Below are 21,172 nucleotides of genomic sequence, written 5' to 3'. Positions count from 1 at the left end.
TTATTTTTAAGGTTTATCCATGTGCTGACTCTGAACGCAAGAGTGGTTCTAACCTCAGTATTGTATCGATGCTGATAAAGCAAAAGGGAAGCCACCAACAGCCATCCAGAGCACAGCAAGGCATCCTCAGATGACAGGTAGGCAGGTCTGGAAGTAGGGGACCACAGCCAGGTGCATTCCAAAACCTTCTGCAGGAGTTCTAACAAGGACACGTTGGAGAGCAGCACAGCCACTGCTGCATGGGAGAAACATAACAAAGAGAGGGTGATGGGATGGCACGGGTTAGAACAGCTTGACAAGCATAAGAGAAGTGCAGAGCACACCCCTGCTGCAGTGAGGTAGCCCAGCTGCCACAGCTCATCCGAGTAAGGCTGTCCAGCTACTGGTATTCATCTCAACTGCTCAGACAGCTAATCAGCTAACAACATAGTAGGATGGTCAGTTAGAGATGTTCCCTAGTATTGTTTAATTTTTTCAACTATGACAATACCAGGATATTTCAAGCTAGGCATCAAAGGCCCACTGCTGTGTTTATGAACAAGGAAAATACAGTGATTCTGTCATTCAGCAGCCAATTCTTGAATCATCAGAAGGCAGCAGAACCAAACTAAACTCCTCAACCTAAAAAACATCATCCAAAGAATGAAATGGTCTTTAATTATAATGATGTGTCTGGACAGGGAAACATTCACCTTACCTGCTGAGAGGGTTAGAATACAGTCTCTGATTGTGAACCTACAACTTCACTGAAATTAACTTAGCAATCAATACAATCTCCCCTCACCTCTCTGCTGACTACAAGGTGTTGTCTGATGAAGGCTCCAGTACAGAAAATTCAAGGATGGCTGCAGGAGGTCAGTGTCCCTTGGCCTGCATTTCCCACAGAGATTACTGACTGGACACAAAAGAACACGTGTAACAAGGTCACCAACTTAACACAGCACCTCAACACATTAAGTAAGTGGGCAGGGAATTCAGACAATGTGAAAATAAATAGAGCATGGTACAGACAAAGCAACAGGCATGTGCCCTACAGGGTTTGCCTTAGAGTGGACAGTGCAGTGGAGAATGATAACAGAGGGGAGAAACTGAGGAGGGTATATCAGAAGGCATATATCACATTGGGGAGTAATGAATACAAGAGCAATGGAGTTTAGATTATCTGTTTCCACAGCTAAAAAAACTGCTGTGCAAGTTACCTGTTTCCACAGTGTGAGTTTGATTCTAGTACTAGAATAAGCATAATGATGTGACTGTTTCTCATGGTGACCAAACTGGGGAAAACCATGGAGAGCTGTGCTCCTCCACTCTCACCAACTTTGCTCAGGCTAGGGGTAAAATGGCATGTTTGTTGTAAGCACCAAACACTTAGCAACAATGTTAGTAAGAGTTAGGGAGGGAAATCCAGGACTGCAGGGCTCAGCAAACTGCTGTTGGAGATCTTTTGAAGAGCTTACAATTTGAGTAAGCAATTCTCAAAAAACATGCATCAACACGCCCCTTCCACCTAAGAGGCCTCATGAGAGAAAAGTGTCTTGCACATCCACCCCTGGAGAACACAGTCTGGAGGCCCAGGGGGGATAAATGGGGTGGCTGGGGTAGGGAGAGAGTTGTGCAGAAAAATACAAAGCAGAAAACAAGAAGAAAAGGAGCTTGTGACTCCTGGGAGAAGCTGAGCTGTGTTTTAAAATCAAAGCAGCTAAAAAGGCTGGGATAAAGAGGCCATGGTTATTCCACACCCCCAGTTCCCTTGGCTAATGAACGTCTGAGAAATGCCACTTCTTTACAAAGGCAACACAGGCAGCCCTGAGATATGAAACATTTCAAATTGGAGGGGATAGTCCTTCAAAGTCTGCTGGAGAGACCGATTTGTCAGAGCAGGGAAGAGATGAGAGGATGGACCAGCTGAATTTTCCTCCTAGTATCTATTTTTTTTCACAGCCTATATGAACCTCCAATAGCCAAGTAAGAAGGCAGAAGTCACCAAGTAAGGATCACCAGACAAGACAGCAGGTTATGGTATGGTAAAGAAACACAGCCTGCTCTTCTGTCTTTGGGGTGGAGTGGGCAAGGCCTGCAGTTGGTTGGGAGCCATATACTCTGGATTCATATTCCAAGGTAAGCCCAGTTTCACTAGACTGCTGGCTCCTGATAGCCGATTAACAGGACGTGACTTTGGCCTGAACCCCACAAGACTGTTACAGCAAGGATGGACAGAAAAGGATGATTCAGGAAGAACACCAGTCATGTGGTCATGTGCCAAATCAACAACAGTCACTGACCCTGCAATCATGACATGGTCAGGGGAATACTTTGGCCACCTTGTGAGATTTCAGACAAAAAAAATGCATTGTAAAAGCAAGAGGAAGAGAACCTGGGTTTTATTAACTGAATTAGTTACCACAACTCTTTATGATGCTCTGGCTATGAAAGTATCTCAAAGCAACCATTACTATAATGCAAGGTCAATCTTCTCTCAAATGACAAAGAGCAAGCCTCTAATCATCTTATGGAACAATTAACAAACACTTTTCTGGGAGAAGATGGATGCACACACTCACCCTGGTGAAGCAGCTTGAAGTCTGTGCTGTCCAGCTCCCTTATGCCCTTGCTCCGCAGCTGCACCAGGAAAAGAAGGCTCAGCAAAACAGGCAGGTTCCTGTTAGCTAAGAAGGGCACAGACAGCTTAGCTTGTCAGTGAACTCCAGACTGCTGTACCTTAAAGTGTGCCAGGAACTGTTAATTTTCTGGCTCCGGAATAAGGGGACACACACACACACACACACACAGAGCCACAACTTTACTCTCATCTCTACAGCCCCTTCTGGATCAGGTCCCCTTTCTGACACTCTAGTTTGGCCCGAGTTACACTTGAATCCTGCCAACATCATTTTAGGAGCAACTAAAGAAGGGGGGAAAAGAAGCTAGGGTCATTTACACCCATCATGAGCCATGTAGGGAGCATGTTCCTCACACTTTGATACTGCTAATAAGCTAGAAGTCATTAGCCCTTTCTAGACTGCTCTCTTCCTGCCCACTTGACCATCACTGTCACACTTTTGATAGCAGCCCAGATGGACAGCATTATTCTCCTCCATCTTGTGAGACTGAAAAAATGCTGTCCATCCCATCCCACCCCACAGGGCAGAGCAGAGACAGAAGTGAGAATCTCACACAGCAAGCCTGTATGTAAGGAAAATGGGGCTACTTAGACCACCAACCCCTAGGGCAATCCCTACTATTCACTTTTTTTGCAGTGCTGTAAACAGGTAAAGATTTTGTATTGTATAAAGCCATACCTACAGAAAGCAGCTATCACCTTCAGTTTTCACAAAGGCTCATGAGTTTTCTGTTTTGAGGAAGAAACACTTATGGGTGTCTTTAATGTTAACATATTCCTGATGGAGTCCCACTGTTGGGCCTCCTTCTTGTCTAAAAGCAGGCTACTGTTTGAATAGGGATGCAGATCCCCTGGACTTAACTATCTCAGGCCTCACAGAGAACTGCCTGTGTGCCGGGAGACAAGGAAGTCTGTCACCAGAGTACATCTGGTGTTTGACTTTCTGGATGGGTTGCCAGGACGTCAGTCAACAAGTTCAAGATGCAATATGAAGAAGAGCCACACATTTTAGTAGCAGCAGAAGGGCTCAAATCTTGCAAAAGCTCCCCTAGCTCAGTGTCCTCCATCACCAGTTATTTGGAGGAATAGGTCTGACTCCCACTATAGGAAATGGATACTTTGCCTCCCCACAGCTCTCAGAATCCATAGATCAGCGACAGAGGGACATGACAAGTTCAAATGTGCACAATTCCAGACAAGATCAGACCTAGCAGATCTTGTAGTCTCATGCTCTACCATGCTCCTGTTTTCAATGCCCCTCCTCTTCTCCAGTCTACTGACTTTGCTGGAGGTAAGGCAAAAACACTTTCCTTCTTCTTGTCTCCATCCCAATTGCTGCACAACAAAACACTTGAAACAGAGCAAAGCTGTTAAAAGCATTAGTGGCCCCCTCAGAAACAAGTAGAAGTTGTGCTAAGTCCCCATCCTAAAGGAGCCAAGGACATCCTAACACTGCTCCCTCTTTCAGTTCAAGCTCACAGACTGCTTTGCACAGCACTTTTTACAGTGGGACAACAGTTCCAACATCACAGATGGGGCCAGTAAAGAAAACAGGGATTTTCCCCAGTTACAGCCTCGCTCCCTTTGAGAGACTTAACAGTTATAAGATCTGGTGATAACACAGGCCCTGTTTGGGGATCAATATCATGAATGATTCAATCTTTGCTCCTGTTCTCTGTGTCCTGGGAACTGTGTATACTCAGGCATACCTAGCTGTTTTGCACAAAGAAGCAAAAAGGACGATGTCTTTCAGCCACCAGTTGGGCCCCTATTCAAGCAGGAAGCCTTACCAGCACAGCTCTCCATTTGAACACTGACAACAGCATACAAAAACCTTGCTTTGGTTTAACAATCACGTTTTGAAGCCAGAACAACATAAATTAGAAAAAAGGCTCTCACTTCAAAATTAATCTCTGAAAAAGGAAACCAAATTAAGATATACTTAACTAAGTATAGTTCATAAATTTCTTCATGCAGGTAAGTACTAAAGCTACATCAGCAGTTCAAAACCACTTTATCCCAGACTGTGTCCCTACAGCTAGTTGATCATACAGCTAAACACCAAGTCACAGAATTTGGGGTCACCTTGTAAGGTGGCTGAGCTACTCTCTACCAGCAGCTGCTGCAGAATCTGTAAAAAACGGCTCCGAAGGAGGTCGCAGACAAGGACATCCTCATTTCTTTCCAGGAAGGTCCTTAGAGTAATCAACACCTTCCAAGCCACTTCCACAGAGCCTGAGCAGACCAGGTCCTGCAAAGGAAGAAACACACACATTACCTTTCTACTCTGATTAGGCAGAAGTCACCACTATTTAATACCATTATGCTAATCTCGTGCCTTGGGAAACAGCCTAATAAAGCACCATTCAGATTAAGTATGCCCTGATTAAATAGAGAACTGAATAAAGCAGAAGGACTAATGTCTATTAGGCACCTCTGAGTAATATCCCATTTAAAGAATGATTTGGCTCTGCAAGTGCAAGGGTAACATATGTTTAAGGTCAGCTTTAGACAGGTGAGACCTAAACAAGAGAACAGAATCTCTGGTACCTCTGCTCTCCTTGTTGTTTTGAAAAATCAGCTTGCATATTAAAGATGCTTGCCTAAAATCAAGCTTATGAGTCAGTCCATAGTTCCTAACTTTCAAAAGGCTGGCAGCCTCATATGTGCAGTAGTAACATAACTAATCTGCATAAAACATATGTAAGCTGGGTAAGCAATCAAGCACAGGAAAGGGAAGAGTCGTGTACACAGCTCACAAGCTTGCCTCTTGACTACAGGCCTCTGTCTGGAGTCTCTGAGCTGAATCCCACAGCCAGTAGCCTTAATTTGGCCATAGTCTTCATGTTGAGGTCTATAACATTAAATTCACTTGCACAGCATGTACAGAGGCAGCTGTATAAATATCAGACAGAAAAAGCCTGATAGTGCTGACCAGGACTACTGCATTGCAAATGGTAGAGTTGAAGAGGTAAACAGGAAACTGTACAGCAACTGAGCCTACAGTCTGCCTGGACAACTTGCTGCCTCTCTCAGCTGCCTCACCCTATCACACAGCAGTAATTCATCCAGACTTCGATGATGCAGAGGAAATGGCTGTGGAACCCTGTACCCAAGGAGAGCAAATAAGGTAAGAACAGGCTGTATGTGCCAGAAAAAGCTGTCTAGTTCTGAGCCGAATTTCTGCCTCTACCAGAGACCTTCATGAATAAAGGGCAGGAAGATGTCTGCACAATCATCTCTGCTGACATAGATCTGCTCCATATGACATTCAGGAATGTAACCTAATGTCTCTGTTCTCTGAGAGAGCACCTCAGACCTGGAGCATGGAGAAGACAAGTGAGACAGTGTGTCATCATGACTACATTCATGCCCAGATGAACACACACAGCACAAAATGACATGAACCAATGGCCACAGCCTTCCTGGTCCTGGCAAATGTACCATTGTGTTAATAGGTTCCTTCCTACCCAGAAGCTCAAGGTCTCAGATGAAGTCACTAACCATCTGTTATATCCAATCCAGACAATTATTTAAAGCAGAAAGCAAATAAGTCATCCTAGGAAGGACATTCATTTTTGTTTCACTGTACCATGCAGAGGCCTTTCCACTCCACTAGTGCATTCTGAGGCTTAGGTTATTCATCTCATCATTTTCTTTACACCTGACAGTATATTTATCTTTCCATAGCGCACTGTTTTATTAGTCCACCTAAATTCAGATTGATTATGCTCTTCCACAACTGAAAGGTGAATTGTCAAAGCCTGTGATTTATTACAACTCACTTTAAATACTGGAACAGAGCTAAATGAATTTACTTCTGCAAGAGCATATGGCAAGACAGAAAAGGGAACCAGGAATTTTGTACCATTCAGGGAAGGGAGATGCTGTTTATGTTTTGCTTACTGACAGACCTTCTTCAGTTTATGGAGTGATAGGTTCCAGAACTACTAGCAAAGGTAACAGAGTGGACAAGCCTCATGGGACACTTCACCTCCTTAATTTGTCCTGATATGTAAACTCACTGATCACTTTTACTAATGCTCTGCAATGGTATCAAGCATCTGGATGTTGTTACCTACTCTGCAATGACATCCCATCTGTGAAAGAGCTGCCCTACATGAGAGCACTCCTGTCAGTCATTTCAGTAACCTCAGATATTCAAATTTACTCCATAGCCTCTTAGATCAGAACAAACGTGTTCTGTAATGCCCAATGGATGCCTACTCAGAGTCAAGCCTTGCTTCCTCTTACTTCTTTACCATCTGTTGACATGGGTTTGCCTTTTCAATGATAGTTAGTTTTAATTTCTCTAACGGATTGGAGAAGAAATATCACAGCTCTTAGCTTTCGCCCTTACAGGCAAATCTAATGTTCTTCTGTGGCAAAGTTAGCAAATACTTACTATGTGACTGGCTCAACAGTCATGGGACAAGAAGCTGATGATGGGGAGAGGTGACAGGTGACAGGAAGGTGAGAGCAGTGGAAGTGAGAAAAGGCCTCTAAGCAGCCATCAGGACACCGATTGTGTCCTGATTACATTACAGAGCTCATTACACCAGCTAAAGGCAAGCACACTAGCCTGCTGCTTCAAGGCCCCTTTCTCTCCTGCACTGATTAATTTTCCCTGCCACAAGACTTTTATTTTATCTTTTAAGAGCAATAAAACATGTTATTTGCATAACATGAAAATTCAAGGGTACTTCAAAATTCTCTGACAAGAGTCTCCAGTTAAAACCAGACAAAATGAAAACCTCAAACAAACAGAAAGCTGTGTGAAAGACCTGTTCTTTGCATGCTGCTTTTTCAAAGTTCTTGTTCATCATACCCTTCTAATCCATCAGTAACAAAGCATTGCTCCTAAATCTGCAAAACAGCTTCTTCAAAGACTGGCACTGAAGAATCTCAAGTACCTAGATGTGTATCTGAATAGAGGAAGGAATGGGGTTTTTCATGGCACACATCAGCAGCACCCTTCAGATCCCTCTCCAGCCAGCTCTCAGAGGATCCCTTCCTGACACAGTAGATGGATGACAGAGAAAGAGATAATACACATACACAGTCCCGTTTTCCACATAAGGCTTCCCTGGCAGGTGGAAGTCTGTGCCCCCTTCTATCAAAATCCTTGGCTTCATAACATCACTAAAACTTTAAGAACCAAAAAGCCCCCAAAATCAGGGCCAGGATAGCAGCCTGTCCTTGTGAAAGTCACATACCAGTAAAATAAGCAAAATGCTGGAATTGCTCTTCAGTATGGGAAGCAATGGGTTAGCGCTGTTCAGCTGATCAGACGTGCCAAAATCACCTTCTTCCGCCTCAGACTGCTTGCAGTCTTCCCAGGAAAACCAGAGTTGGAGGATTTGGTGTCCAAATTTCCCCATAAGTTCAGTGTAGCTCAGGAAGAACTTCAGCAGGAGAGGACAATGGACATAGACCAGGCTCAGATCTGGAAGATTATCTAGGATCCTTCTTATGGTAGACAAAGACCTCTAGTAAGAGGGAAAGGGGAAGTGGGACAGAGAAAAAAACAATCACTAATACTGAATTATAAAACATCTGAAGTGATGAGACTTTAGTGTGAGAAACAGTCACACTGCCTTTTCAGCAGACAATCAAATACATCAGTTAAACATCATTTTATGAACCCCATTTGCATCACAAAGGCTAAGAAACTTGTAGGCTTTATACAGAGCTCAAAGCTCTGCAGCAGCAAAAAGCCATATGGGAACACTAGAAAGCCTGCTGCAGAGGCTGGAGATGCGTTTGGGAGACCAAAGCTATGAAATTTATTATATTCTGTATGTGAATTCACAGCCTATCCAACGCAATTACACTTCCCACACATACACAAGTTTATTCTGTCAAATCTATATTCCCTTGTGGATTTTCATAGTTAACTTTCCAGAGTGTAGATGCACTGCGCAGTCTTCACTCATTCACTGCTCACCACCTATGCCAAAATACTTTCCACAAGAAGGTTGATGTGAGTGGGGAGAAACCTTAGTTTCAACAAAAAGGTTCCAAGAGGTAGGAATGAAATCTTCTTTTACCACATCCAGGGCTTTGCCTTTGTCCTGACAGACGGCAAGGAGGTAAAGTGCAGCTCTGAGTATGTGTGGAGGGGGACAGTCTCCATGGTCCTGTGCTGAGAGGAGAAAATTTCTTACAGCTAGAAATAATTCTGCCTCTGGAACAAACCTGCAATGAAGGAGATTGGAGTGGAAACAGTAACAACAGATATGCTTTACCCACCAATACAAGGTATGTTATGCCCACAAACCCACTTGCTTTGTATACTCTTGGCTCACCTGTCCCCAAAGGTGTAGGCAAAGTATAAGAGCAGTATGAAACAGTGCTGATGGCTGCAAAGAGACTGATCCAAAAAGAAAGGCTCAGGGGCTTCAGACAGGAGGAGAAGGCTTTCAGCAATGGTGAAGTTTAACTGAGGCAGACCCTTCTGCAGGAGCTCAGACATTTCTTGCTCTAGAAATAAAAATATAAGCAAGCAGGAAATGATGAGCAATGTCTGTGGAACAACTCCACAGTCTGCATACACCAAGCACATCTCTATGATTTGGCATCAATAGTGGTGTGAGACCTGTTTTAACAGAGCTGGCTTCAAGGATGAAAAGACATTTCTGTTTGAGATTCCAAGCCCTTTGCTGATGCTGCCTGTATGATGACCAGCGACTGCTAACGGGAAAAGTGTCTTTTCTGATGTAGAAACTTTCATCTCATTTGTTTAGGACTTACTTATTATGGAAAGTTACAGTATCTACAGGAAAGATTTATAGAGTATTCCAGAGGGGAAAAATTACCTTTATCTGCAGATGTGAGTGACTATGTGGCAAGTAATTTTGTTTCAATTAAGCATGCACAGCTGTGCTAATAAATGCCCCCATGTAAACAAAACCATAGGCAGATGAAATGCCTTCTTTCAGGTAGGGTTCCAAACTCTCCAAAAGGCACAGTGTTTTCTGTGCTGGTCCTTGCTGGACCAGCTTAAAAACAAGCTGGGGAAATAAAATCTCTCAATTGAGCTATGTGTGTCCTCCTTTTCCTTCTCCTTTGTCCTTTTCTAATTTTTTTTTCACCTGTTGCCTAACAACAGGGTGGCATGGACTCAAACTAAATGAAGCAACCTTTCTCTTTCCCCAAACTTGCCCTCTTGAGAAGAAGTTCTCCTCTTCTCTGTGGCTGCGTAAAGGTTCAGGCATAAACTGCAGAGGAAGCTGGAACAGGTGTGATTCAGGACAGGATCACTGTGAAGAAGAGCAGAAAAAGACAGTAAATAAGGCTAGAAATATCCTTTTCCTATTTCTGATATCACACACTGTCTACCAGAACTTCATTTTACTGAATGATCACATGCAAGCACCTGCCCCATCACAAGAAGACTCCAGGAGCCAACCTAGGCTTCCAGGAGAATGGTGAGTTCCCAATGGACTGTCAGCTCACAGATGTGGTGGGCGTGTGCAGTGACAACAATGAACATGTTCATACCTTGGGCCAACGTGAGTACAGTGGAGTACTTTCACAACCATCACACCTTGTCTACACAGGGAGTCCTATAAGGATAGGATCCCTAACACTGCAGAGAATGGGAGGTATTTAAGGGTAGCTCACAATACATGATTCCACTGGCAAACAACACTTAGATTTTTTAGCAATGACATTGCCAGGGATGAACACTGAGGAATGCCAAAATATTAAGTAAAAGGGTGAGAACAGCTATTTCCAGGTATTTCTCTCTCTCCAACCATTTCCTTGCAGAACAGGACATAACCAGATACCTTTAACACACCATCCTTGGCAAAGCACAGTGCTCTATTCAGAAATTGAGATCACTCCCACCACACACCATTCACAGGTACAAATGCCCCCATTTGAAGTTCCATATTAGCAAACTGGACTAGGAGTGCTGTGTGTTTTGTTTACTTTTTTATGAGGTACAGTCACAGGAAAGAGGAGGTAAAACATCTCTACAGACTCACAGAGAGTCTCCTCAAATACTCTTCAACCTAGAAATCATAGCCTCTACTATAGGAGATCCTTTGCAATGCCTGCTACTGAAGTCATCCTCCTCTCCCCCACTTGTAATACATTATCACACCATAAGGAACAACAACAGTGGTAGTAGTATATGCCTAGGAAGCCAGAGCTCAGATGGAACTGATGCTACTGGTACTTCTCTTCATAACACCCACTGAGCTGACTACTCCAAAGTCAAGCTTCTTTATCTCTGTGCAACTCACGACAGAGCACAGAATTCTCACAGTGCTGTGTAAATCCATCCGCCCCCCACCCAACTGCTTCTCCCTTCTCTCACATCAAGCTCTTCCATTGTCAGTAGCCATTTACATTTTTTACATTCCTGAGTCTTTCAGCCTCTCATCTTGCCCAATCAGGTGTATTAGATAAGGCAGGATCTACTTTCCCATCTGGAAATTTTTGGCTCACTTACAATGCACATGTCACAATACCTCTGTACAGAGCAAAATCTGGCCTTCAGCTCCAGTGTCAGTCGGATGAAGGATGAGGATGCTAGACAGAAAGCAAGACAGAAATGCCAAAAGAGCACAGAACATGTATGATAAGAAAAAGACTAGGCAGATCCCATAACACCCTCACACATCTCCATACAAGCCTGGTGAAGAGGGCAGGCCATCTCAGTACACATACATTAGGCTGCCTCTCATAAAGTAAACTACTCCAGGTTTGGGTCTGATGGAAGTATCTGAGGTTCATTTGTTTGCTCAGGAGAAGTGAATATTTGCCAGTTTCACATGTTTAGAACTGAGGAATTGTCTACATCACCTCTCTGATGTGTGAAGAATAAGGCATACATAGACTAAGCTAGGATTTCTACATAGTAAAATCCCACCAACAATTCCAGCATAATCCCTGTCTACAGGAACAGTCAATTCAATTCTGAATTATTCCAGAGGGAAGGATAAAGCTGACACAACATTCTTATCCAAAATAAAACCTGTCCCATCATCAGAGCTAGACCAAATAATTTTTCCATCCTGCTGAACATGACTATGCACTCTATTCTTACTCATATAAACATGTAATAGAATCCTCCACATAAAGTCTCAATATTAGGCTGGTTGCCTCAATTATATGCAGTAGCAGCAAGTTGCACCAGTTAAGAGCACAGAGAACATGATCCCACAATACCCTCATACCCAGCTTCTTGGAGAACTTATTCCGCATGCTTGGCACCACTGTAAAGAGGGTACTGAGTGTTGAGATGAAAACCTCCGTCACAGACGGGCTGACAGCCCTTTCCAGATAGCTCTGTGGAAAGACGAATAGATCAGGCGCACAAGATGCTATTAACACTGAAGGCAGCAGCTTTCTTCCAGCCTCCTGCCTGCCCAGAAAGTCAGGTTTCTAAATCCAAACAAATAGAGTGGCAGTTCTTTTACCAAAATGCCTGGCAGCATAGCAGGCTCACAGAGCACTCTCCTCTGCCAGCACTATGAGCTGTGCTGGTAACTGTGCAAGACATCACACCAGACAAGAAACTTCTTCTGGATTCCAGCAGTTAATGCACAGTGACTGATATTACTGCCCACACTGCCCTGGAAGTTACTGCTCTTACAGGTCAGATGGCTAATTCTCCTATACAACATAGGACATATGTTTAAGTGCAGCTGACTTCAGCAACACTTAACACCTCTGCTCAGCATTTCACTGAGCAGTGGCAAACACAGGCATTTGAGCTCTCTACAGAGTCCAGCCCTGAACTGTTTAGAACAGAACAACTCAACTAATTCTTGTTGAAGGTCACAGGATGATTTTCTCACAGTCCATTAATTTTTACCCAAGTTCAATGAGCAAGAAACAGCACACTGACTCCAGCTTGGCCAACCTGGACATGCACTGCACCCTCCTGTCAGGGAGGAGAACAGAAGTGTCACTGCAGCTGCCTACCAAGAGATCGGTTAAGAAAACACCGACCAAAACATCTCCAAGCTCCTAACAACTGCAAGAATTCATACACCTGTACCTGTCACAAAGCACAAGCAAACTTTACTAAACATTAGGAACCACAACAAAAGTCCCAGTTTTTTGACAATTCTGCTTGAAGTGTCTTAGGGACAGGCCTATATGGAGCACTAAAGCCCTCATGAGTCTTCACAGCTACTTTTTAAATCATGTCACAGGCCTTACTGAAGCACAATGCTTAATACTGTCCTTGCTGTGCAGACTGGGCAGCCTCATCAGCACCTTCTGGGAAAAAGCATAGAAATTAAATTGCAGGTGCAAACCACGGCTGCTCTCTGGGACACAGGCAAGTTTTGAAAGAGTGGCACATGGGGAAACAACAGTTTTCTGACACATCTGGAGCTGCAATGGATCCTACAGCATGGTAGGTAGGCTATGGGATTACACAGTCTGAAGAAAGACACTCACATCTACATGGAAACTTTATGAATTTCTGCACCCTCTGAGAGCAGAAGAATGAACTACACAGTTTTGCATGAACTATATAGTTCCATATTTGGCTATGGAAAAGTGGCAAATGCCACAATTGTTCTCAGTTTACTTGATGTGACCTCTTCCCAAGAAAAAAAACATTTGTGCAACCCACTCTCGGTGCTTGAAAGCACCTTCCCAAGTATCCATGGAACAGACCAAGTTCAAAAGAAATCCTACCATGACCATGGGGATGCAGAGACTGTCACAAATCCTCAACAGGAACTCAGAGAAGTTGCTTAGTGTGTCTTTGCTCTCAGAGTTGGGGGCAGTGAAAGCATTCTCCTGGGCCATGAAGTCACCCTGGAATTCCACTGCTAACCTACAAACACACAGTGGATAACAAAGGAAAGAGGAAACCTCCCTACTCTGTAAAGGAAGTCAGCAGATACTACATTTTAATCCAAATTTAACCATAATTCAAACACTTGATGGGTTGGAAAAAGGAATTTGGCAATCACACTCAGTTACCTCTTGAGTGAAGCTATTAAAAGTTATCAAGGTTTCACAACAGTACACATTGGGAAAGGAAGACTTAGTTTCTGTGAAGAAAGCATCTGCTGTGGGAAGCTCTGGTGTGGCAAGACTGGTTTTCAGCCATACCAGAGTGCCTGATGCACAACACAGCAAACCTTGCGAAAATCAGCCAAGGGAGCATTTAGCTGATATAAAATCCATGACAGAACCTGAGTGCCCTCTAATATCACCCCAAGACTCTGGGTCAGTGCAGAAAGGCATGTCTGCTTTTGACTGAATTATCTCTGCCAATCCAAGTGATGCAATGCAAAAACTAATTTGGCCAGACTACCCTAAAAACTGATCCTGATTCATCCTAATTCATACACAAACTCATCTACCACTGTATGCTGTGTAGCTAAGGGTGCTAAATGGTGCTCTGATCCAGCAAAAGAGGTAAAGTTGGTGCCTATAAACCCACTTTCAGTTAGAGGTCACAGACATGAGCAAATCCAAGGCCAGCACCTGGAGCAGATACACATTTGTTAAATGGTTAATCCCCTCTGGCAGTGAAACCACATAGCAGAGGAATCTGGTTTCACACATACCTTCCAATAGTTCTTACATTATCATCAGTTTTGTTGAATTTTCAAGTAGGCCCTCAAAGCCCAAAGACATTAAAAAAATGGATAGGTCCCAGGCAAATTTCATGGGAGACATATCCACGTATCACAAAATTATCACTATTAATACATACCCCTCACTCTGCAGTTTCACTGACCAGTGCCATGCACTGAACTCTCACCTGTGATATTTCTTTGGTGAGGTTGGGTGGAAGAACATAGTCACAAGGACAGAAGAATGGACAGACATAGACACATACCACCCACCCACACACCTTCCTGACTTGTCCTCACCTGCAAGCATTTCTGAAACTTTCCAGGGTATTGAGTAAGAACTGACCGTGTCTCTGAGGAACTCTACCAAGATTTCTGTTTGCCGGGTGACTCTGAGACACTGAGAATAGGAGATCGCCCTGTTAAAGGAGAGACGTCTCTAAAATCTTATGTCCACTTTCAGAAAAAAAAAGCTTTCTCCTCTGACACCAGCAGCAACAGGAGAAATAACAGATTTCACTTCGCTCCTTCACACAACAATTTTTTCACTACTGTGCTTTCCCCAGAGAGGGCAGAGCTAAACAGCTTGTATGCTCTTCCTAGGGAGGACAGAGTTATGGAGCTACTAGCTCTGCACTCCCCTGTCTTTAGAGTCTGTATTTTGACCTAATCTGAGTTTTAAGCATTTCAGCTAATGGAGCTTTAAATCCTTCTGAGAAAACTTATATTTTTTTTATTTTCTTTCTTCCAAATACTCTTGAGACAATGCAGGATAATTCTTCTCCTTGCTTAGCAATGAAATCTTAGAAGCTCTTCTACTTTGGCTCAGAGTTTTAAGCAGCTATCCATATACTAATTCTTGTTCCCACACAGCATCCCACTAACTTAAGCCTGAAGCCAACTGAAGCGTCAGAGTTAATCATTTACCCAAATTGGGAACAACTTGGAACTCAAAATCTGCCTTTAAGCCTTAACCTGTTGTGGTGGTCTTCTCCATAATACCAAAGGAGGACACAGCTAGACACTGGTTCCTGGCAGTTCAGAACTCCATCTCCGTTTCATGCTGAGATACCTTGGCAGAGGTATCATCATTTCCCTTTTTCTCCCTTTAAACATAGCCTGGATATCCTCACTGTTTGTCTAATTTCCTTCCTGTGAAGCTCCTAATTCTGAAAGGGACACCTAGCTCTGTGTGTGTGCAAACTGACTGGCCAACATCTGCCTATGGGACAGAAAGCACTTCTGCCTTCTTCCAGCAGAGAGGGCCAATACCTGGTACCACAGAACTTGGGTCTAAAAATAGTTCATCAAGAATTTGGAGTTCTGCTACTTCTTTGAGCATTGAGGTGTTCTTGTCACTACTGGCATGCAATCTAAACCTACGTGGCTCTAAGCCTACAGCAAGAAGGCTCAGCCCTTGTCTTTTCATTAGCCATCTGCACCTGGGGCTCTTCTCAGAGGTGAAGAGGTCCCAGCAGCACATCACACTAACTGTGGATGCCAGGAATAGGGAGGGATTTATAGTTCAAATAGTGGCTAACAACTCCCTTGCTGAAGGATCACAGTGCATATATGGTGACACTCTTGATTTAAAGGTAGAACAAGAAATGTTCATTGCTGAAAAAACAGATTTGATCACAAGCCTACAAGGTGGGGGCTGGAAGAAAAGGAAGTTCAAATTACATTGGAGTACTGGACACATAAAGAGAATAGCACGCTCAAGTGGTGCCCCACAGAACTTCATTGATTTAGAAAGGTAACATTCACCAGGATCCATCTTCATCTGCTTCAAAGTCTAGAGCCATCTCAAGACAAGAGGATCAAAAGAAATAGCGGAGAACCAAACAGCCATGGGGGACATAAGTAAGGGGGTGGAACATATAAAAAATATCCACACAGTGTCCTAGGAAGATCATCCCTGCCCTGCTCAGTCCTACCAACAAGCAATTTTTGACTTACTGCATGCCTCTTAGTACTCTGTGGTGGGGAAAGGTCAGCACATCGCTTCAGCACTGCTTCTAGAAGCTTCTGCAGCTCTTCATATGGGACTGGAGGGGAGCTCAGATGGTCCTTCCTTAACAGGGTAAGAGAAAGACAAGATGCACAGTTCCTGCTGGGAACATTCCACTAAGAAGGCAACACCATCAGAAATAACTGCTCTTCTGATGGAAATATGCCATTGCCACTTCTTTCCAGCAGAGAATAGTAAGGTCACAATATCGGAACAGCGCTTTCACCCACATGAGCCCAAACACACCCTCAGTACTCTGTCTGCTCCCACCACAGTCAGGAAGCCCATGACAGTCCAGAGTCTTATGTTTATTATTCTTATCAATCTGTCTGGGGTACAGACTGACAAAACCACAGCAGCTGCTCTACAAGCCTGCCTGGAACACTAGGTCCTTGCTGCAATGACTTGCTGCCTGCCACAGCTTCATTGCTCTGGCAGCTTTCCTGAGGTGGGTGGGAAGCTGGCTCTGCTGTACCCACGCCTGCCTCAGCCACAAGTCCCACTGCAGAGCACGTTCACCCACACAGCCACAGGGGAACTGCAAAGCCCAAGATGGTATCAACAGATGTATCTGAAGAAAAGTCTGCAAATACATTCCTGCCTACCTCAGGAAAGCTGCCACAGCTTTCACAGCCTCCACCGCCACCTCCAGCGCTGGGCAGTTCACTGTCTCCATCAGAACATCAATGGCTTCTATACATACACCTCGGTTTGTGAATAATTTGATTTCCACTGGTTGCCTGTGAAGAGGAAACAAAGTAAGCAAGGAGAATGTTGTCAGACTTAGGTAACTGTAGTGCCCTTCCCTAATTTGAGCAAATGGATAGCTCAGCCATGAGATTGCAACCACGTTCTTCAGTGTTGAGAGCCAGTTGCTCTCAAGGAGGTACTCTCAGACTTGAGCAGGTAGAGGCTTTGCTACAAAGAGGAAATTTCAGCCAGGCTGAAGCACTAGCATGCTAAAACACCTACAGCCTGGATAACTGCGTAACTACTCCAGAACACTGACATGAAAAGCACAAGAAAAACAAGCTTTGCAAGATATAGTGATCTCCGTGCCTAGGACTTTATGTTCAGGCCATCTGCTCTGGCATTTGTGAGTTCATCTAGAAACTCATATTTTTAAGCAAACAAGCAAACATCACCATCCTAGAATAGATAATGCCATGAGAATAGCTTCTCTCACCTAATGCCAGATGCTGCCAGGACAGGGACCTTCATAAACTTGAAAAGTAATAAGGAAAATGAACACAATCCAACCGTTTTGACAATCCTTCTCGACAGTGAGAATTTTGGTCATCTGTGGCCCACCTTTGAGCATACAAGAGCATGGAGGGACAACAGGCTATTAATCCCATTATTGGACAGAGCTGTGTAAATGGCAGACCATGCTCATTTGGCTCCTGGCAAGTCAGGTACAGTTGGGAGGACAGGGGGAAGATAGGTAGCTACATGCTACCTAGGCACTAACAGCCTGCCAACAGCCAGCCTTCCAAAGTGAAGCAAGAAAAGCAGCACAGCATGACAGGAGCCAGATTTGGGAGCCAAAAGTATTCCCTGTTATTCAATTTTCACAGTCGTGCCTGACTGAAGCAAGCCAGGAGCACATGCTGTCATGCACAAATGGGAAAGCAAAGTGAACTTCAGTAGAAATTACACTAGTAGCCCAGTTACATGGCAAAAAGGGAACAGAGGAAGAACCACTCTTTTTAGTCACTCAGTGGGATGGAACCCAGCTTTGCAGACACCTCACATTCTGCAGTGAGAAAAAGCTGTGAGGTGGGCACGGCAAAGAAAAGGACTTGTGGAACTCAGGCATCAGGAGCCAAGACACAAGTGATGCATTGAACTTCCAAGTTGCTTCTACTTACACTGGGTAATTCTATTAATCCTCTGTATTTCCTTTCTTTAATCAGTACCCTTCTGAAGTAAAACACATCAGGAAGAAAAAAGTCTTCACTGACTCATGCAGGGAGGAAGGGATGGAGGAGTATTGCTGACTCATTCAAGACGCACAAACCCACTTTCAATATGGCGCACTGCAATATCTTTGGGGCCTGGGGGGAAAGTGTGAAGGGCAGCACTCTTGCAGTTTCCTGCAACCTCTCATCTTTGGACCTGCCACTGCACCTGCCACTTTGATTATGCTGGGAGAGACAAGGGTCACTCTAGGGAGAACTACCCAACATTCCTGACATACTGCCAAGGGGAGCAGTACATCCAGTATGGACCTCACCAGAATGTGTGGCTCACTCACACAAGAGAATCCAGCTGCAAACTAAAACCAAGATGAGAGGTTCCAGCACAAGATCCCTTTCCCCACTCTGAGATAATTTTAAATAAAACGTGACTTCTAAGGCAAAGCTCAGAGAAACACAATGGGTGTGCGAGAAAATTAGAGTAACTGCACAGAGTGCTCTCTTTGTTTTACAAGCATAAATGCTGTAATTAGTGTTCCCCACATTCTGGTTTCTCTTTTTGACAGATCCCACACTGGCATCACCACACTGTTCTAGCACTGTTGCTTTTTCTTCTCCTTTTTACCCTGCCACTTGCTACAAAATTGACTATGACATTTCCAAAATTCTGCTCAAGGGCTCTCCTGGGGGATCTAAGTGGCAAAAACGAGACTCTCTCACTAGCATGACAGGATAGGAACAAGATCATAGAGGCAAGAACAGGAAGCACAGAAGAAAAACAAGCCAGTGTATATTATTTCTTAGCAGAAAACAAGAGGAAAAAAGTGACAGAAGACATTAATATTTCAGCCTGGAATTTGTTTTTGCAGTTTGAATTTAGCTCAGATGATGATAGAAGACCAGAGGCCATGGAATTTGCATGCTTTGTTTTGTCATAGAGGCACACTTAGCAGAAGTTGGCCTGCTCACATATGCCTGGACCTTCCTGGCCTTCTCTCCTGCTCTGTCTACAGCTGAAAAGAGATTTCACCTCCTCGACCGGCAAGGAACCAAGAAGAGGAAGATATAGTGGTGGATGCAGGCACAGCCAGGACAAGCTGTGAGGTTCAGAAACAACCATCAGGCCATTCTTTGCAAGAACAAAGGACATGAGATTGTTCAGCACCATCTTTTAAACACAAAAACTCTTGTATGTAGATATCCAGTCTTGGAAAAAAATTTAATAAGCAAAACCCACACAGTCTCCATTTTGGGGTACCAAACTCTGCCTGTGCAAGCCTGACAGGGTACTCCCTTACCGTTTCAGTATTTCAGTGAAGAGCAGGAGCCCTTGCTTGTGCAACTCCACATTGTTCAGCAGCAGGACACCCTGGAGACTCCTCACCAGAGATTCAATGCCTGTACATGTTCAAGAGAAGCCACAGAGAGGCTTTTAATATTCCAGATTCCAGAATGGAAGCAAAATTAATTTTTAAAAGGAAGAAAGATTTTAACAATTATTCTTCTGAGCTACTGACAGAAACAATTGTCCAAAACTGTTGAGTGTTCACTCAGCTCCCTCATAACATGCCTCAACCTTCACCGCTGCAGATAAGTCCCAAAGAACAGAAGGAATTTAACCATTCTTCCCAAATCTACTCTTGGCATATCCACAGAAAAAAATTAACAGTAATTCAGAGAGTGTCAGTCACGGTAACTGGTTATTATAATGAATTAATGCTCATCAGAAACTCATTAGGACAATGACACTATAAATTCAAGCTACACTGGACATCACAAACATGTCTGATAGGTACTTATTTTCGGTCCTTTATCCATCCTGACTGGAAATTGTGACTGTGTGTAAAGCACTGGAATTCAGCTAGAGGCACAAGAATTACTGCAGTCACTCTGTCAGAAAGGTTGATGACTCACCATAGACGGTGTGACACTTGGAGAAGAAAAGGCGCTCTTCAGTCAGGAGGAGCAGGCAGCAGTACACTGACCAGATTAGGAATTCACTTTTGCACAAGAGACACTCAAAGAGAAACTCTGCAAACACACACACAAATAAGGTCACTCTGATAAGAGGTAGGCTGCTCACAGCATGGCACAGCTGCTCCTAGAACAGAACAGAGGAAGGAGGAGGAAACAAGGAAAAACAGCAACAGCCGCAGGGAGAACGGCTGTACTATGAAATGACAGGAATGGAGAATAAAGTAGATGCTCGGGGTATGCTAGTCTTCAAACAGAGGTGACTGGAGAGCAGAGACCCATGGGCAGGCATCTTCCCAGCACAAACTCAGTAGGAGAAGCTGAATTGTGGATCTAGCCCTTGGCACAAATGAAAAGCCACAAAGCAAGCTTTACCACAGATGCAGTGACCTTTTTTTGTCATGACTTTTACATCTCCCAAAGAATTTGTATCATGAAAGTATTTCTGTCTTTTGGGATTACAGAGAAATAATAAACCATCTCACATAGCCAAATTCTAAAGCTAAATCCTAGACCAAAATCTGAGCAAACTTACAATATTTAGTGGAATGAGACAGAACCCCAGTTTGCTTAGGCTTGTATCTAAGTTCCTGCAAGAAGGACCTTGACCTCAAGGACTTGGCCAAATTCTCTCTGTGGAAACTCCATTCTGCCTGGTGACACCTGCTTCTAAACTTTCAGTTGAAAACATACTCTCCCCTTCTCCTAAAATCACCTGGTATAAAATGACCACCACATTATGCCACCAGTGGATTTCATGGAGCCAGCCTTATTCCTAAGCCAAACAGCCAGGAGCAGCTTTGATACTGGGGAATGAACAATGAGATGCTACTGCATTTGTTCACCTGGGACATCTGCATGGATAAAAGCAGAAGCATATCTGCTAGGAGAGTGAACCAGCACTGAAGCCATACAGTGAGAACTTGCTGCCTGTAACATCTCATCTCTGGTCAACAAGAGCTGTTGGGAAGCAAAAGTCAAAAGGAGAAAGGAAGTCAGCTATGTAGCTATGAGTAGCAAACAGTTTGTTCTACTTTTTAAAACTTAAAACATAAGATCTTTCTTTTGGCATTTATTTCACAGATTA

The 21,172-nt window shown here is 43.8% G+C and overlaps 1 protein-coding gene across 8 annotated transcripts in view; it reads right to left on the bottom strand.

Moving 5' to 3' along the window:
- LOC102106387 (coiled-coil domain-containing protein 134) overlaps window positions 1–21,172 on the bottom strand; it is a 46,144-nt gene that overhangs the window by 16,860 nt on the left and 8,112 nt on the right. For 7 of the 8 annotated variants that reach the window (XM_088055510.1, XM_088055504.1, XM_088055508.1 and 4 more), the window contains 17 exons: window positions 20,931–21,045; window positions 20,026–20,142; window positions 19,410–19,509; window positions 16,798–16,932; window positions 16,141–16,255; window positions 14,482–14,600; window positions 13,289–13,430; window positions 11,812–11,923; window positions 11,104–11,164; window positions 9,785–9,882; window positions 8,929–9,103; window positions 8,671–8,818; window positions 7,837–8,109; window positions 4,706–4,871; window positions 2,562–2,666; window positions 785–895; window positions 54–235 (listed from right to left, as the gene is read on the bottom strand). In XM_088055510.1, coding sequence (XP_087911636.1) covers window positions 54–235; window positions 785–895; window positions 2,562–2,666; window positions 4,706–4,871; window positions 7,837–8,109; window positions 8,671–8,818; window positions 8,929–9,103; window positions 9,785–9,882; window positions 11,104–11,164; window positions 11,812–11,923; window positions 13,289–13,430; window positions 14,482–14,600; window positions 16,141–16,255; window positions 16,798–16,932; window positions 19,410–19,509; window positions 20,026–20,142; window positions 20,931–21,045 — 2,274 coding nt within the window. The remainder of the gene's footprint in view (window positions 1–53; window positions 236–784; window positions 896–2,561; window positions 2,667–4,705; window positions 4,872–7,836; window positions 8,110–8,670; window positions 8,819–8,928; window positions 9,104–9,784; window positions 9,883–11,103; window positions 11,165–11,811; window positions 11,924–13,288; window positions 13,431–14,481; window positions 14,601–16,140; window positions 16,256–16,797; window positions 16,933–19,409; window positions 19,510–20,025; window positions 20,143–20,930; window positions 21,046–21,172) is intronic. The other variant, XM_088055507.1, reaches the window with a different exon arrangement.

This window comes from Pseudopodoces humilis, chromosome 5 (genome assembly GCF_049639895.1).
Source record: "Pseudopodoces humilis isolate 2021_Gansu_Grassland_sample_001 chromosome 5, ASM4963989v1, whole genome shotgun sequence".
In the NCBI taxonomy this organism is placed as follows: Eukaryota; Metazoa; Chordata; class Aves; order Passeriformes; family Paridae; genus Pseudopodoces; species Pseudopodoces humilis.
Note: the sequence above shows the minus strand (reverse complement) of the source record. Positions and strands in the feature narration are given on the sequence as shown.